This window comes from Thermobia domestica, chromosome 8 (genome assembly GCF_964235325.1).
Source record: "Thermobia domestica chromosome 8, izTheDome1.hap1.1, whole genome shotgun sequence".
NCBI classification, from domain to species: domain Eukaryota; kingdom Metazoa; phylum Arthropoda; class Insecta; order Zygentoma; family Lepismatidae; genus Thermobia; species Thermobia domestica.
Window position 1 is genome coordinate 6,897,290 of NC_137461.1, and position 19,892 is coordinate 6,917,181.

At 38.4% G+C, this 19,892-nt stretch overlaps 1 protein-coding gene across 3 annotated transcripts in view; it reads left to right on the plus strand.

Annotated features, from left to right (window-relative positions):
• The window catches only part of LOC145692668 (centromere protein V-like), an 86,655-nt gene that overhangs the window by 63,931 nt on the left and 2,832 nt on the right, over nt 1–19,892 (plus strand). For all 3 annotated transcript variants that reach the window (XM_081768042.1, XM_081768041.1, XM_081768043.1), the window contains exons 2-3: nt 1,623–1,745; nt 14,429–14,613. In XM_081768042.1, the coding sequence (XP_081624168.1) occupies nt 1,648–1,745; nt 14,429–14,613 (283 nt within the window). In that variant the 5' untranslated portion in view covers nt 1,623–1,647. The remainder of the gene's footprint in view (nt 1–1,622; nt 1,746–14,428; nt 14,614–19,892) is intronic.

Consider the following 19,892-nt stretch of genomic DNA (forward strand, 5'->3'; position numbering starts at 1 on the left):
TTTTTTTTTAGTTAAGATAACCTCTTCGTGTAACTGACTGGCTAACACATGTGCTTTCTGCGAGCGTGGTCTCGGCTTCGATTCTCGATGGGTTCTTGCTTCAGATACAAACTCAAGTAATAGCTCGAAACCCATTTCAAATCAGTAAGTCCCGTCTCTTACGATCTTGGTGCTGAAAACGTATGTTTGATACAGAGGTTTCAAATATCATTATCTTTGTTCTACGAAGTATTTTGATGACACGTGAGTCACACCAGCTTCCGCCGAAAAAGCAGATTCAGACATCTGTTGTCGTAAAGTTGTAGGAACTCGATAGAGAAATGAGAGCAGGGGCGTCATTTCAGATTTCGCTTAAGGGGGGGGGGGGCAAGAGTACCACCGACATAAGATTTTCACGTTTTATACTAGTATATTAGTAAACAATCTATTAAAGAATATGTATTCCTCAAACTCTTCGGGGACAATTGCCCCCTCCTGTCCCCCTAAATGACGCCCCTGAGTGGAAGTAGTGGTGGGAAAGAAGGCTGCTCAAGACGTAAATAATTATGAAACTGGAAACTGTGAATGTCAGTTTCGCTTCTTAAATTACCATAATGCATCCGTCCCCAGCATGTTCTTCAAAGAATGTCACCCGTAGTACTTTATGAGTGCTCCAAGTGGTCTTTTGACTCTTTACCTGCAGTAGTGATTACCTCATTAGGAAAGTAAGCATTACAATTAAACTAAGTAATTAGGTGCAAAATTGTGACAATAATCTAAATTGTTTTGTTCTTTGACATTTGTGTACAAAATCGCAAGTTCCTAATCGTAGTATTTTGTAAGATATTTATGAATTAAATTTTACATGTTATCTTATGGAGATTCGGAAGCCTCTGATGATCCTTAGCTGGAGGAATTGGATGATAAAAATTCATGGACACATCATAAACTTACGTGACCAAGAATTGATCCAGATACCCTCTATGTCAAGCAACGAGGTCATATTCTCTAAAAGAAAGTATCTTAATTGATTTCTCAAATGGAAGGAGAAAGCTTGTCTTAGTAGATCACATAGTTTAGGTACAATCCCGCCCTTCTGCTGAGAAATTGATATGTTTTCAATCATTAGTTCATTTCCTTCACTTTGTTTTGCTAGATTATTTTCGTAACTTTTGGCACAAAACAGGAGATAAAGGCTTCTTTTGTAAGCATGCAGGTAATTTGTAAACAATTTTAAGCTTGGAGTAGAGTAGTTTTCTTTTTAAAAAAAAAAATATCAAAATAAAATGTAATCTTTGAGTTTTACGTCCCACGGTTATGCTACGTGGGCTAAAGCAGACGGTGATGATGAGAAATGAACGAAATGGAATGAAGAAAGTGGGAGGAAACAGTAGAATCCCGAGAAAACTCTCATACACGGTGTTTGTCCACCACGAAGCTCACATGGTACGAGCTGGGATCGAACCAAGTATCCCACGCACCAGAGATGTACGCTTTACCATGAGCCACCAGGAATCCAAGAAAAAAATAATGAAGGACGTAAAGATCGTAAAAAGAAACAGTAAAAAAATAATATTACGTAAAGTCGAAATACGCTTTTATATTTTTTATTTATTTATTTATTTATTTATTTATTTTTACAGTTTGTACTTTAGAGACTGATAAACAATGAACCCAGATCTTGTTCGACACACCGGCAGCTGCCATTGTGGAGCTGTTAAATTTCAAGTGATTGCTGCACCAACACTTCAAGTCATCAACTGCAAGTAAGTTTAGATCATATCATTACTTTTAATATAAGAGTGTGACTCAGAAAGTAAAATAACAAAGCCTCTAATAAACGCACTTGATTCTACCAGCATATTTACGAGGAAGGATCAGAAACTAGGTTACAAGACCAATGTTTCTGGAATTTCGTATGTTATAGAGAAATCAGGAATGTGATGTAATTTTAATACATGGAGTTGGCAACTATGCAAAGTTTCAGCCACTCGCCACTTACGGCGCTAGTTGTAGGTAAACACAAATGGCGACTCGTTTGGAAGACTGGTCTCGCGAATAAGTCCGCTCAGTTATTCGATTTCTGTGGGCGAAACATGTAACGACTACGCTAAGCAATCAGAAAGAAACGACCAGGACGTCTCACTGAAGGTGTTATCTACCTTTACGACAACGCGCGCCCGCATACAGCCCAGAAGACTACCACGCTGTTCAAGCAGATTGGCTGGGACATTATCGACTAATCTCCCTACAACCCGGACCTCGCTCCAAGCGACTTTCACTTGTTCCCGGACTTGAAGAAACACCTAGGAGGCCACTGGTTCGCTTCAGATGAGGAGGTGAAACACTTCGTTACAACGTGGCTAAACACGCAAGGACATGATTTTTAGCACGTGGTAATCTTTAAACTCATCCCACGATGCTACAAAATGCATCAACCAATATGGAGACTATGTCGAAAAACAACTTAATATATGTTTTATGTGTTGGCTGTATTGGTTGTATGAAATAATATATACATGTTTCACTGCAGGCTTTGTAACCTTACTTTCTGATCACTCCTCGTATTTATTAAGTGATTTACTTTGGTCAACTGATATGGAGACTATGTAGAAAAATAACCTAATGTATGTACTATCTGTTGTCTGTATTGGTTGTATGAAATAATATATACATGTTTCACTGCAGGCTTTGTAACCTTACTTTCTGGTCACCCCTTAATTAGGGAGTAAGCTCACTATTAGGAGAATGTGTGTCACTGTTAGTGGTATGTGTCACTTATATATATGCACTGCCTTCCAAACGGTATAAGCTACGGAAAAACTCACTACACCAATGAATTTCCGAGAAAATTGTACATGAATTTGATGTAGCTATCATATATACCGAATCCTATTTGAAAAACCGAAAGTGGAATCCAAGATGGCGGATACGAGATGGCGGCCGGGGTGGGTAACATGTGTCAGAGAAGTATTACTTGATCCAATTTATTTTGCATATGCCCATATTCATGTACAGATATATCTAAAGAATGTAAAAGTATTTTGTGTCCGAGCGTTATAGTAGTGTATGATTGAATGGTATATACTCTGTATATATATGAAGATCCATAAATATGCAAATTATAACTGCTTCAAACGTTAATTAATAAACAAAAACAAGTACTGCGACCAATAATACTTCGTTATCTGCCCTCAGTATGGGTCGCTTAAATTAGTACAATATATATTGAGCCGCGGAGAGCTTTGGAATTGAATCAATTTTACACGAATCCCTAGGGGACACTTTGCGAATGTACCTTCTTAGATATTTGGTGGTTTGTTGCTTATATTTGTAGAAACCCAGGGACCGAGCATTCTAGGAAGACAGGATACAAAGCTTAGGATACAAAGATCAGTCGTTTTTAAGAGTGGTAAGCATATTGCGAGGATATGGCGTCCAAGCGAAGGGAAGCTCTCAAAGACCAGGCGTCCTCGGGAATGATAAGGATAAAGGAGCTCTCAGAGACGAATATTTGGACCCAAGATGAACGCGAACGGGGAACAAAACGCGAAACTGCATAATAAGGAACTGCAATTTTTTTTATCTTTTACTGAACATTGTTAGGGTAATCAAATCTAGGAGGCTCAGGTGGGCAGGTAATGTAGCCAGGATAGAAGAAACTAGGAACGCTTTCAAAGTTTTAATTGGAAGACCAATCGGAAAACGACCATTAAGAAGACTTAGGCGTATATGGGAGGATAACATTGAGATGAACCTCGCAGAAATAAGAATACAAAGTAGAAACTGGATCCAGTTGGCTAAGGATAGAAGTCAATGGAGAGCTTTTGTGAACACGGCATTGAACCTCCGGATTCCATAAGGCATAGAGTTAGTTAATAATTTAATATCGATCGGCATGTGCCTGATCTATAAATCTTTTTTCTTCCTTAAACACTAATTAGATTGTAATACTGTATTTTTTGTGTTTCCATATTACGTTTTTCTCACGAAGGAAACAAAAGAATATTACACTACCATTACGTGAAATCATTCCTTCTCATTGTTTCGCAACAGTTGTTGCGAATGTCATGTACCGCAATGTGGTAACGTCCTTGACTACCGGTACTGTTATTAAACGAAGCAATTCTACTGACAAGTAAACCTTACGTTTGGGTGAATCGAGTTGCTGACTGAGACACATATGAGAAAGTAGTACTAATTGTGGTCAGTATTTCAGTGAAGTTATAGGTGCGAAGCTCCAGGGGTTTAGGAGATATAGCTACCAGAACATCACATGGAAGTACAGAATAGTCTTCATACAGTTGGAGGTAAAAGCTCTATAAGACCTCTTGGAACGACAAAAGGTGAATAAAAAATATATGGGTACATATTAGGACTAGGGGGAAGTCATATAGTAAGGGTATACCTGACAGCAGCCATCTTGAAAGCCGCCATTTTGAATTAAGGTTAAGTTTTTAAAATAGGAATAGGGTCATGTGATACATGATTTAAGGCGCAAATTTAATCAGAAGAACAATGGTGACGTTAATTTTGATTTACGCGCAATTGGTAAAAAGTTACAGGGAAATTAAGTATTGTTGCAGCATATGTATTAGTCCTTTACCCCACCTTGTAAATTTTGTGTTAATGATAATAAATAAAAAGCAGGTGGATAAATATTAGGTCTATGGTAAGAGTTGCTTTGCTGGCGGCCATCTTCAAATCCGATATTTTGAATCAGACAAAAGTTTTAAACAAAACGCATAACATTGACAGCTTATTAATAGCAAATTTTACCATAAATCCAACGGTATAAGAATTTTTGCTTTATCATTAACCAGCATTTGTTATCGCGTAAACAAGTTGCTAATTTAAGGAAAAATGACCAAAGTGGAATTGAGTCATAATTGAACTTGGGTCTTTCTTCCAGAAAAATCCTCAATTAGTACAATCAATATGTAGTTCAGAAAAGAGTGCATGACTTGCACAAATGCTCTGCTCACAGTGAGCACACCTGACAAAGGCAATCGAGTTATACTTGACACATTTGTCGTTAACATTTCCGTCAAAGCAGTAGTCGTAAGGGGCGATCCATTTAATTTTGTGCTGGTTAATGATAAAGCAAAAATGGTTATACCGTTGGAGTAATGGTAATAATTGCTATTAATAAGGTGTCAATGTTATGCGTTTTGTTTAAAACTTTTGTCTGATTCAAAATGGCGGATTTGAAGATGGCCGCCATCAAGGCAACTCTTACCATAGACCTAATATTTATCCACCTGCTTTTTACTTAATTATTATCATTAACACAAAATTTACAAGGTGGGGTAAAGGACTAATACATATGCTGCAACAATATTTAATTTCCCTGTAACTTTTTACAAATTGCGCGTAAATCAAAATTAACGTCACCATTGTTCTTCTGATTAAATTTGCGCCTTAAATCATGTATCACATGACCCTATTCCTATTTTAAAAACTTAACCTTAATTCAAAATGGCGGCTTTCAAGATGGCCGCCGTCAGGTATACCCTTACTGTATGACTTCCACCTAGTCCTAATATGTACCCATATATTTTTTATTCACCTTTTGTCGTTACAAGAGGTCTTACAGAGCTTTTACCTCCAACTGTATGAAGACTATTCTGTACTTCCATGTGATGTTCTGGTAGCTATATCTCCTAAACCCCTGGAGCTTCGCACCTATAACTTCACTGAAATACTGACCACAATTAGTACTACTTTCTCATATGTGTCTCAGTTAGCAACTCGATTCACCCAAACGTAAGGTTTACTTGTGAGAGTAATTTATTTGCATCTGACCTTACCTACCGTTAAAGCTTTGTTTTTGTCGGATTGATACCTTAATCCGTTAAATGTGTGCCTTATAGATGGTGAATCAGTGACAACGTCAGTTTTAATTTCTTTGGGGGGCAAAGTAGGAGCAGAGAAAATTTTAGGAACAAGCTGTTCCGTTATATACCGAAAAGGATAGTATATTGCTTGATCTACGATTATCAGAGAGCAGACGTAGTCACCTGGGAAAAATAATAATAATAATAATAATAATACCGTGAAAGGTATGCAACTTTTTAACCATTATGAACCTGAAGTCCAGCGTATTGGCACCTTTATTTTGAGAAATAATACATATACTATCCTATACTATATATATACTAGAGTGTCCCTACTTAGAGTAATTTCGTGTTCCGATACGCACAACCGCTAAATGTATTCTATGTAACGGTGAACACACATTAGTGAAAGAGCAGCTCCCAACGAGAACGTTAACCCGTGCCAACTTGATGACAAAATCATGAAATAATATTTCCACATTATAATATAATTTAGAATTTCCAACCGTGATAACGGAGAAACTAAAAGAAACACAGAAACGAAACTTTGCACGAAGCAACCAGAGAAAGGACATCTCCCCGTGTGTTGAAGAACATCACCCGATGAACAGTGTTGCCAACCCAATAGGAAGTTGTGTTTTTGTAAATAGAATGACCTAAATTGGATACCATCATTGGAAGCAACAATAAAAATAAAGCCAAAAAGATAAACGCAAATTAATGTTGCAAACTTTTCGGGAAATAACGTAAAATATGTGTTACATGCAAACGCAGTGGCACACACAGAGAGTGATGTACTAACATTTTGTACCCCTTAAATTAAATATTGACAAGAACTGTTTACGCTCACTCGAAGTCTAGAAGGGTTCGTTGAACAGTGTTGCCATCAACAAAAGATAAAAAATGAGTTTGGAAAAGGTACAATACTTCGGAAAAGGTCACTAGTGCAGTATGGTTTAAAACCTATAATACAAGGCGGTAGAGCATGAGGAGCAGTACCGTGGTTATATGAAATCGATAAGTCACGTACAGACACAGATATTCGGTATCTTGTTAAAGTTGAGAAGTATGGTTTGAAAAGATGGCAACGCTGCACAGTGGGCTGGGACCCTAATAACCTTACCTCCTTTTGTGGTCAAAATATGGAAACAGCGTGCAATTTGCATGAGTTTATGTACTCGTGGGTTTTCGAGGATGCTGATAACGATGATGACGTCAAAAGTGAAAAGTTCAGAATTAGTGTTGCCACGAGACGAGACACAAGACGGGACAGAACCCTTTTAGACGAGATACGAGACGAGACAGACTACTTGTCCCGTCTCGAAAACGAGACGAGACACGAGACGAGACGGGACGTCTCCTGAAATGTCTCGTCTCGTCTCGTCTCTCGAAAATGAAAACGCTGGCGAGAATGGGCAAGATTGATATTGCCAGTGGTCATATAGACTGCAAAAGGAAAATCCCCTTTTTGAGAAAACATGTTGAAAAGCCTTCATAGAAAGGTGTGCTCTGTCTATTGAATGAAACAATCGTGATACATGAGCTTCCAGGAATATCATCCTTAATGTCTTGTCCCCAATTCCCCTTGCTGTAAACTGAGGAATTCTCATTTTTTTTTATTTTCTGGCTGGAATGATGACAAACCAAATCAAAGACAGGGAAGATTTTTACAAGGTCAAGAAACCGAACTACCACCACCCTATTCAATTTGAAAACTGGGTAAGGTCTACACTCATTACTGGCTGTAGTTGAAAGTTCTGGCTGAGATGGCGGAAGAGAACAGAACAGACTACGCTTGTCTTTATTCTCTGGTGGCGGTATTCTTCTTGCTATATGAACCGAAAACGGCAATTGAAGTATGTCATCTTGCAACTAAAATTTTGTCTTCTCTCTCTCTCTCACACACACACACACACACGCACACATACACATAAAAACACACTTTTACCATTTTACCAATCGCTCGCTTATTATACAGCAGTCATGTTGTAAAATTCACCTCTTCGTTTGGAAGGCGGGCGAAGGACAAAGAAAGCAAAGATATTATCGACGAACCCTTCAAATTGTTTGCTTTCAGCAAATTTATGATACTAACAATAACACTTTAGGTGAAGAGGTTTTACAGGGGACCTTCGTTTTGTTACGCGAAAATGTTTGATCTGACCAGAGTGTGAAATTGCCCTCTGCTTCCATGTTGAGAGGAGGGGAATACTTCCCTTTCCTAGTGAATAATATTCATTAAGACCTGAATTATCTTCAGAAATGGTTTCTTACAGAGTGTAAAGAACATTTGATACAATAATCATCGAACTCCGTTGAAAGCAGAAAATATCATGAGAATGATCAAAATTCGAACATTGAAGACAATAATTAACAGAAAAGAAATAGGATACCCAAACCATATTTTTAAACCTGCTATAAAATGTATATCCTATATTTTTACTAATTCCTTACTCCCATGAAAGTATCCTGCGGAGGATATTCTCTCCAATTTTTTCAGACTGAAATCCTTTTATCCCGTACGAATTTGCCCCCTGACACAATACGAAAAAACAAATGCTGTTAAAATCCATACACATGACCCTTCCGGGACTCAACCCGGGGCCTTCAAGCCGATGGTCTATCGCCGCAGACCGCTCGGCTTGGTATGAAGATGTACGTTGTTAGATTGCGAATTGATCACGACAATATAAGAAACTTTAATCCAAAATGGCCACCCAAAAATTAACTTTTTTAGACCACTAGCTAATCTGGGTGTACTGTCATGAGTTTGTTACACAAATGGGGCAACCACCACATAGTAGCACACACACCGCGGTTATGGGAACAGATTTGAACTATGGAGGTGAAGACTGGCCCCAAGCATTCTTTCGTCCGATGTGTCGTTCAGCTCCCATTACTATGGCACTTCAAGTAGAGTTTACTGTGCAGTAACATATAAAATTTCAATCAAATACTTTACATTACTTAATAAAATTATTTGGTTCCGAGCTTTTTTAAAAAAAAAATAATTGCAACAAATCTAAAGATGCTAAAATGAAAAGTAGTTTTTGTATTGGTATGGGTTAAAACTGTGAAACCTAAAGGCTGGAATATATGAAATCAAAGTGTACACACATATCTATCTCTCTATTTATCTATATATGTTTCCATCTCTCTCTCTCTCTCTCTCTCTCTATATATATATATATATATATATATATATATATATATATATATATATATAGACACTATAAAGCAAGTGGGCTGATAGTATACGATAGTGTCGGGGTTGGTGACACCTTTACAGGGTTTGTCCGGAAAGTAATAGGACTGAGTCGATTTAAAAAAAATTATTGAGCCAATTGTTACAATTCTTTAAAAACTTTCAAAATAGGCTACTTCTGCGTCGATGCAGCACTGCCAGAGCGATTTCCAAGCATTGAAGGCGTCACGGAAGTCATTCTCCGGAATAGCCTTGAGAGCCGCGGTGCAAGCTGCTTGGATCTCCTCTGTCGTCTCAAAATGCTTGCCTTTCATCGGGCGTTTCAGGCGAGGAAACAAAAAGAAGTCCGGGGGGCCACATCTGGGCTGTAGGGCGGCTGCGGAAGCGTTGGAATGCCGACCTTCACAAGAAAGGCGGTGTGAGCCGGGGCGTTGTCGCGGTTCAGCTTCCAGTCGGCTCCGATGTCTGGTCGGACCCGATTGACCCTTCGTTTGAGTCTCTTGAGCACTTCCACATAAAACTTGGCGTTGACAGTTTGTCCAGAAGGAACAAATTCATGGTGGACGATGCCTTTGATGTCAAAAAAGACAATGAGCATCGTTTCCACTTTGGATTTGCTAATTCTTCCCTTTTTTGGGCGAGGAGACGCCGGCGTGTGCCACTCGGAAGATTGCCTCTTTGTCTCGAGATTATACTCAAAGATCCATGATTCGTCACCTGTGATTACGTTATTCAAAAATTGGGCGTCACTTTCACACATGTTCAAATTTTCTTGGCACAATTCCACTCGCCGCAATTTCTGGTCGTCAGTGAGCACTTTTGGAACAATCTTCGCGCACACCTTGCGCATGTTCAAATGCTCCGTCACAATTTCATGAACCACAGTTTTTGGTAAATTTAACATCTGGGCAATTAAACGAATACTTAGTTGACGATCTGAGTTCAAAACTTTGCGCACACGGGTCACATTGTCGGTGTTTGTCGAAGTCGAAGGTCTTCCAGCACGGTCTTCATCGGCGACCTCTTCCCGGCCCTCCGAAAAGGCCTTGTGCCACCGAAACACACAACTTCTTGCTAAAGCATCATCTGGGTAAGCCTGCTTGATCATATCAAACGTCTCTGTCGCAGATTTACCGAGTTTAACACAGAATTTAATCGCGTACCTCTGCTCTAACGAACGCTGCATTTTCGGCTTGCACCACGCACAGAAACATGTCGCGCGAAAAAGCCTGTCCTGACTCTCCGTGTGCTCGGAGACAACTGACCAGCCGCTCGTTCGTTAGCTAGGAACGCCCTCTACCGGATCCAGTCGGTGCGCGCACGCTCCGAAGTACAGTCATGGCGGAATAAAATCAGTTCTATTACTTCCCGGACAAACCCTGTACATCGAACTTTGCTTGTCGTGTAAACATTATTTGACATTAGTGTCTTCATCTTCGACGTACCTATGAGTAATTTACTGTATATTCGTGTATTGAAACTGGTGAAACAAATTTCAATGTTTCAGAATGAAAAAAAAAAAAGAAGCAAGGGTCGAGAAGCCTCAGACAACTAACAGCAGAGATATATTACCTTGATAACTATTTGTCCTTGCCTTGTGAGCTTATTTGAATTTGTTTTTAAGGCCTTTAGGCAACTTTGGCCGAATGGATGATGATGGGGAAAATTAGTGGAATGAAGAAAGTGGTAGGATACTAGAAAACTTCGAGAAAACACACACATTCGAAAAATGAAATGAAATCTTAGTTTTACGTCGGTTAGGCTAAAGGAGACAGTGATGATGAGTAATGAATGAAATGGTGGAATGAAGAAAGTGGGAGGAAACGGTAGAACCCCGAGAAATCCCACGCCCACGGTGTTTTTCCACCACAAAGTTCACTTGGCGGGGCTGGCATCGAACCCGAGACCCCAAGCACCAGAGATGAACGCTCTACCACTGAGCCACCGCGGTCCCCACACACATTCGATCTTTGTCCACCACAAAGCTCACATGGCACTAACCGAGATCGAACCGACTACCACATATACCAGAGGTGAAGGCTTCACGGTGTAGCTACCGTGACATTTCTTGTCTTGTGTGTTCTGGGTAATACTTATAACTTAGTTGTATCTTGATTAGCATCGTGCAGCCTGCTACATTTTACTTTCGTTCCCATGGTATGCTGCTATATTTTTTACGAGACAAGACGAGACAAAACGAGACGAGACGGGATAGAACCTCTCGAGACGGGACACGAGACGGGACGAGAACATTTTTTCGAGGCGGGACACGAGACGGGACGAGAACATTTTTTCGAGACGAGACACGAGACGAGACATGCTCGTGGTAACACTATTCAGAATGGCTGATCCGATTTGGCGGATAAAATTTGTTCAAAATGTCCAAATGGGCTGAAAATTGAGTTCGTTATATTTGTGAGGTCTCTAATAACGTTTTGGATGACACAATTGTAAAATCTAATATGCGGGAAACTATACGGTGTGTAAAATGGGCGTAAATGGCCATTTGGAAAATTTCGTAACGAATTTGCCCTCCATATTGGATCCAGTAACAGGAATCAGTGCCTGCTACTGGATAGCATTATCACTTTCTGGCTGAACTCGGGACTGGTTCCTGTTACTGGATCCAACACGGAGTGTAAATTCGTTACGAAATTCTCTAAATGGCCATTTACGCGCATTTTACCTGCCGTATTGGTTCCGGCATATTGAATTTTACAATTGTGACATCCGAAACGTTATTAGAAACCTCATAAATACAACAAACTCAATTTTCAGTCCATTTGAAGCATTTCAAACAAATTTTGTCCGCCAAATTTAACCAGCTATACTATTTACGTTATTCCATTTACAAAAATACAACTTTCTCTTGAATTGGCAACACTGTTCGTCAATATATGGGCAGATGTAGCTTCATGCAAAGTTTCGTTTCTCTGTCTATTTTAGTTTTTCCGTTATCACGGTTGGAAATTCTAAATTATATTATAATGTGGAAACATCATTTCATGACTTTGTCATCAAGTCGGCACGGGTTAACGTTCTCGTAGAGAGTTGATATTTCACTAATGTGTGTTTACTGTTACATACAATACATTTAACGGGTGTCTGTATCGGAACACGAAATTACCCTAAATAGGGACACCCTAATATATATATATATATATATATATATATATATACATATATATATATAGTGGCGCATCCAGGATATGATCAAGGGAGGGGCTAAACCATAATTTGCCGTTTTATCCAGTGTAAAGCAGAATTGAAGCCCATTTTATCCAGTGTAAACCTGAGCGTCAAGGGCGGGCTATAGCCCCTTAGCCCCCTTGGATCCGCCCTTATATATATATATATATATATATATATGTGTGTGTGTGTGTGTGTGTGTGTGTGTGTGTGTATGTGTGTACTAGCTGAAATACCCATTCTTCTCATGGGTCAGATAAAATATCCATGTTAACAAACTGAACGACGAAAGGAAAGAAAAATCTTTCATTTTCTACTACTTTTACATATCCCAGTAAATGCGTCCTGCGACCCCCTGGTTCGAGGTTTAAAAAAACGCCTGTGGCGCCTAGTCGATGGAGGCTGTATTTGGAAGCCAACGCCTGTTGGAGTATCACCATTCATCTCAAGCGACCACGAAAACTATGGATTTGACACTAATATCAATCATTTTGGATTACTTTTACATTCTTCGATACCCCCCGCAGGTGACCTGCGGCCCGCATACAATGGTAGCTAAATTGGAAAGTCATCGCCAATGGAAGTGTCACCATTGATCTCAACGACCGCAAAAACTATAGATTTTTCACCAATATCGGTCATTTTGGATTATTTTTACATGTCTTGGTATCCCCGGCACGCAGTCGAATGGGGTGAATTTGGAAGTTAATGTCATCGAGTTTCACCATTGATCCCAGCGACCGCGAAAGCTGTGAATTTGACATTAATGTCTGTCATTTTCTACTACTTTTACATGTCCCGGTAAACGTCCCCCTCCTGAGACCCCCCTGGTTCGAATTGTGAAAAAAGCGCTTCGTCTTGGTCTAGGCCTGGACCAAGGTATCGGTGACCAAAATTTGGTAACTCTCGGTCCACTCATCTGGTCCACAGGCCGCACACAGAACACAAGCTCACTCTTCATATATATTATTTCTAAATATACATAATATATATAACTAGTTGAATATACCCATGCTTCGCACGGGGGCTGTATTTGGAAGTCAACGCCTGTGGGAGTATCACCATTGATCGCAGGGACCGCGAAAACTATGGATTTGATACTAATATCGGTCACTTTGGGCTACTTTTTACATGTCTCGGATCCCCCTTCCCCCCGCTGACTCCCGGCCCGCATACAATTGTAACTAAATTTGCAAGTCATCGCTAATGGAAGTCTCACCATTGATTTCAGCGACCGCGAAAACTATGGATTTGACACTAATATCGGTCATTTTGGATTACTTTTATATGTCTCTGTATCTCACCCCCTTCCCCTCCCCACGTGACCCCCAGCCCGAAGTCGAATAGCGTGAATTTGGAAGTTAATGCGATCGGAGTTTCACTATTGATTTCAACGACCGCGAAAACTATGAATTCGACACTAATATCGGTCATTTTCTACTACTTTTACATGTTCCGGTAATCGCCCCCCTGAGACCCCCGTGGTTCGAAATTTGAAAAAAGGGCTTCGTCCTGAACTGGGGCCTGGGCCAAGGTACCCCTGACCAAAATTTGGTAACTGTCGGTTCACTCGTCTGGTCCCCAGGCCGCACACAGAACACAAACTCACTCTTCATATACAGATATACCGGTATATTATTTCTAAATATACGTAATATATATAATTTACATAAGTTCTGCTATCTCTGAATTTTAGACCATATCTAACTGCTTTAAGAAAAAAATGCAAAGCACGATGACATATAATTTTTAAGATAAATATCTCTAAAACAACATATTAAACGTGATCCTCTAAATAAATATCAATATACATACGATGAGTTACTACAGCTCACAGATGACGAGAAGAACCCTAGCAGAAGTAGTGTGACGTAGGTATGGGCTCGCCCACTTTTTGCACGGGGGTTTCAAATGGCATCACGGAATAGCACACAGATAACTACCCGGAGTAGCAGACGACATCTAAGTATAGACCACACCTCATAAACCGAAAATGGACTTGACCGTGTCGTTGACCTTTCCCCGCTTCCCCTGTGTTAGGGTTCTTCTCGTCATCTGTGAGCTGTACATTGTTTTGTCTGCTTTTTCTTTTTCTTTTCTTCCAAATTTACTGTTTCATAAATTCATATAAAGAAGGAATAGCACCGTACTTGTAAAGAAGATAATTCTTTATTGAAATGATTATATCAACTGTACTAAAGTTCCGCTATCGTTTCAGCTGCAGTGTTTGTTCAAAAAAGCAGTTGGACCATTTTATTGTCCCAGCAGAGAGGTTTAAGCTTCTGAACGGCCATGATTCCCTTACTACTTACACGTTCAACACACATCAAGCCAAACATACATTCTGTCGAGTGTGTGGAGTGGAGAGCTTCTTCATTCCTCGATCAAATCCCGATGGAGTGGGTAAGTAAATATATATATATATATATATATACATTTTTTCTTACGACCTCTATGCTATTGTTATTTAGCTTTAAATTAATAATCGAAGAAACTACGAGGGTCATCCAGGAAATAAAGACCATTTAGTTATACGAAATGAAGAGGACAATATTTATTGAAAAAAAAAAAACAACTCTCTTACAAACCTGAATCTTTCTTCACTTCTCTGAATAATCACCCCGTATATTCACTGACGTCTCTGGCATGTAAAATTTGGGGGAGGGACGTCAAAGAAAGTGATTTAAATGGTACTACCTAGCCCAACCTGTTTATTAACTTCGATTCTATTTGTTACCTTTCTGCTTACCTTCACGGACCCCCTAAGGTATATCAAGAACTCGATTACAATCGTTTCACAGCCTGAATATTATATTCCAAATAAATATAATTATTATTATTTATATGATATTCTGTCGTTAGTAAATAAATTAAATTAGAATAAAATATTGAATATTTTGTACTTCAAAATATTGGGGGAACGCGTCCCCCTCGTCCCCCTCCCCCCGCCAGAGTCGCCCGTGCGTATATTTAAGAGTCTTCATTTCGGCGAAATTAATATACCGCTAATTTTACAGTAATTATGTGATATCTTCAAATAGATAAAAGATAATTGAAATATGGAACAAGAGCGCCCTAGACAATATTATTTTGCGTGAGGTACCGCTATCACAAGTCACCTAGTAGCTTTCCGTTTGCAGCCATTTTGAAAATCGGTATTTATTTTCGTGTTTCTAAACAGCTGAAAACGGAAAGCCACTAGGTGACTTGTGATAACGGTACCTCACGCAAAATAATATTGTCTAGGGCGCTCTTGTTCCATATTTCAATTATCTTTTATCTATTTGAAGATATCACATAATTACTGTAAAATTAGCGGTATATTAATTTCGCCGGGATGAAGACTCTTAAGTATTTGTCGTATCGGTTCACGAGTTTCAGAATTCCCATGTTATACTCTTCTGCCGCTAGTTCATTAAGCCAGTTGGTCAATGCAGTCTCCAACTCTTCATTACTTCCAAAAAATTTTACCGGCCCAAAATTCTTTCAGTTTAGGAAAAAGGTGGAAATCGCTTGAAGCAAGGTCCGGACTATAGAATGGCTGATCGAAAATTCTCCATCCGTATTGATCCAACAATTCTTGAGTTGCAGCAGCAATGTGAGGGCGGGTATTCCCGTGAACAAGCATAATTCCTCCAGAAAGCATTCTACACATCTTGTTTTGAATGGCTCGCCGTAGAGTCTCACAATGACGATTTACGTTGATCGTAGTGCCTTTTGGCATGAAATCCGTAACCATGTAGCGTAATGAACTGGCTGCAGAGGATTTAGGATTTAGGATTTAGATTTCTTGGCTTTCGGCATCTAAGGCCATTTAGGAAGAATGACGTCCCTCGGCGAGCACACAATCCGGGGAAAGGGAAGGAAGAAAGGATTGGGGAAGGAAGGAGGCGACCTGGGACCTATAAGTTAGGTACTACCCCGGCATTTGCCTGGTGTGAATGAGGAAAACCCAGGAAAACCTCACTCAGGGTGGCTGGTCTGAAAAAGCGTGTTACACTTTTTCGACCGAATGACCCCACCGGGAATCGAACCCGGGACCGCTCGCACTGAAGGCGAGAGTGTTAGTGGCGGCAGAAGAGTATAACATAGGAATCTTGAAGGTCGTGAGTATATATGACAAATGTTTAAATGGAGGTCGTGATTATATATAGAAGTGTACAAAATTTCGGGTATGTAACAGAATTGTTTTCCCCAATAAATATTATGTTTTTCACTTTGTATGACTAAACAGTCTTTATTTTCTGGATGACACTCCTATTTTTCACAAAATATTAAAAAACATAAAGAAACAACACAAAACAAAGTGAAATTGAACATTTACATTGTGTTTTTCATCAGATTGATAAGGTATAAGTAAAAAAGAAAACTACGAAAAGAAGAAAGTAAAATTTATGAAGCACCCAGTGGCGTGCCATTGTGATAATGTTACCAGGTTAAAACTGTAGATACTCAAGTTTCTATTTTTAGAAAGCTTCTTCCGTCAAAAACTAAAAATTACTTGAAGATGTTAAGGTTTGGATTTAGGATTTTAGATTTCGGCATCTAAGGCCATTTAGCCCGTCACGTTTAAGGGATGATGTCCCTCGGCGAGCACACTATCCGGGGAAAGGGAAGGAAGGAAGCGACCTGGGACCTATAATTTAGGTACTATCCCGGCATTTGCCTGGTGTGAATGAGGAAAACCCAGGAAAACCTCATTCAGTATAGCTGGCCTGAAAAAGCTTATCAAAGATAATACCTTCATAATGATTCACTAATGATTACCATATCAAAATAATTTATTGTAGAAGTTATATTGCAGTGATTGTGTCGTAATCCATTACCAGAATAATGAAGAAAAGATCAGTAACGGAAAGGATGAATTGTAGTTAATACATAAAGAAAGAGGGTGAAAATTCACACATAGATGCACCTTTTCTCCTTATTTTATAGGAATTAGGATAACCTAAAGTATATTAGAGCAAAGTTCCATTAAGGTTCATAGTATCAGCTAAAAACCACTTAGTTTATTTGTTTGCGATATGGTTAAGAAAATTTATCAGAAAATGATACTAAGTAGTTTAAATTTACCATCGAAAACAGTTATTCAGTTAAAACAGAAATATGGTCTCTGGTTAATGTAAATAAAGTAAAAATGATGTCTGGTCATATACGAAGTAAAGAACAAATATAAATCTTCAAATTTGAAGGTCTTTAGTACTCAGAATCGGCAAAATAATAATAATAAACTTTTCAAACTTAAAAATTTATGAAATCAAAAAAGTTTTACCAGTTTGTTTAGAAACAGGTTGTTTTAAATTCGAAGGTAAACCCAGGAAAGACTAGAGCATAGGAAAGACTAGCTGTAAGTAGTGCCTTATTGTCTTTGTTAGTAAGCTTATCATTTCGAAACAAAAATTCAATACAAAAGGAAGAGCTCAAAATTCATTAAATATTTCCGTTATGTAGATGACTCGCTAATTATTATTCATCGCTAGTTGTAAAGAACATTTACAGCTTTTTCTTTGTAGAGTTAAATATAGTTAGTTACTGGTAAAGTTAGAAAATAAAATTCGTTAAATTATTTGGATATGACTTTTCTGGAGAAAACAGATTCAATTGTTTACAGGAAACCTACTTCTAGTTGTTTCTATTTACATAAGAAATTTTATATTACAGTGTAATCAAATAAAAAATTTGGATTAACGTAATTGTAACAGTATGCATATTGGTGCCTTAAATGCAGCCTTACATTAAGTTAGGTTGCCATGCTACAAGAATCTTGTAGCTATCATTAAAATATCTTGCAACTCCATCTTTCTATTTACTGTTTACTCATTACAACTTTCTGAAAGCAAGAAATATATCTCCACCAATGCAGCACTGCACTCTAGTGGACAAATAGTGACCTCCTCATTAAAAACATGTATTTTAGCGTGCTCCCCCTCCCCGTCTGAAAGAATCTGTCGTTTCGGAAGGGCGAAACTTTTTTTTTTCTTTGACAGTGGGAGGTCCATAGCAGGTAGCACGCAAGATAACCCAGAACGTTGCACGTGGTTTGACTCCTTGCAAGATGAAAAAAATGTTGCATGTCCCTTTCAAAATTGTGTTTACATGAAGAAATATTGTAGGGTTGCAAAACTTTTTTAATGACAGCTACATGATTCTTGCAGCATGATAACCAAACTTTAGGAAATCAAACAAATATTCAAATTAGCAAGGTACACTGTTAAAAATACTTTCTTAAATTTGAGAAACCGTTTCTTATCTGTGCACCGAGAATATCTTTTCTTAGAAACAAGAGTTTGAAACTCTCATTAATGAGAAGTTAAGAAAAGTAGATGAGATTGTATAAAGCAAAACGAGAAAATATATTGTTACTTTCCTTATGAATGAGAATTGCCAAAACTCATTTCTAAGAAAATATTGTCTCGGTGCACAGGTAAGAAACGGTTTCTCAAATTTAAGAAATTATTTTTAACAGTGTAAATGAGTATAATGTATATAGCTTGATTGATCATTGAGAACGTGATGCGTAATCAGTAGCAGGATGATGTATATTGATTGATTAAATGGCATTCAGCAGTTCAAACTGTTCACCCTAAGAAATTCAAAACTAAATATAATGAAAAGCGGATTTCTATTTCGCTATACCCAAAACTAGATTTATTTCTTTAATATCGGAGTTTTATCATTCAGACTTAGGAAAACCGCATAAAAGCATAAAAAGTTTAAAACCGCTCATAAACACAGTAAAAGCTTCCACTGGCTTTAAACAGTAGTTTGTGGATCTGGATTACCATTCTGGAATATCTATGACACTGAATAATGAATGTTATTGCACGTACAATTGTATGCCTAAGTATAATATAAGAACCAGAATGAAAAAATGCAGAGATTCAAATTGGCAGTAACAAAGCTGCATCGAAATTTTCAAAACATTTATTTTACTAACATAAAGGAGACACGGATTTTACGCAAATCAACATCTCAAATACTATAAAATAAAATCGAGCGTATCTGCATAATAAATTTCACATCAAATATTCATAAAATATCGATAAGGATTAAGATATTATGATAAGCAATTTTATTAATAAGAACTAATCATCAACAATTAAAATTACGGTAATAGCTATATACGAGATTTGATGTATGCATCAGTTTTCCAAGCAACAAAATTGTACGTCTGTATCAGTATTGTGTCGATAACTGTTAACATGAAAAATTTAAAAGCAGCATGAACAGTCATGTTTATTAGTGAGCGCACACATACAGGGGGTTTCAAAATAACACTGACAACGTTTGGGAGGTGATTCCTGATACCAAAATGAGGCAAAAACTGGTGCACATATGCTTCCTTTCGGAGTTACAGGCTGCCAAAAACATTTAAAAAAATGAACTTTAAAGGTCCATAGCTCTAAAACTGTGGAGCCTACCGTAGTCGGGTGAAGACTTCACTTAGCAACTATACTCACGTAACATTTTTTATAGAGGGTGTTTGGCTACGGGCATAGAATTTGAAGTACTCACCAACTACCTCTATAAAAATTGTTGCTGAAATACCGCAGGATTCAGAAACTTGGATATTTTGATACAGCACATACTAGTTCCTAAGTGAAGTCTTGACCCGACTACGGTAGGACTACGGTAGGTTTGGAGCTTTGGACCTTTAAAGTTTATTTTTTCATGTTTTCAGC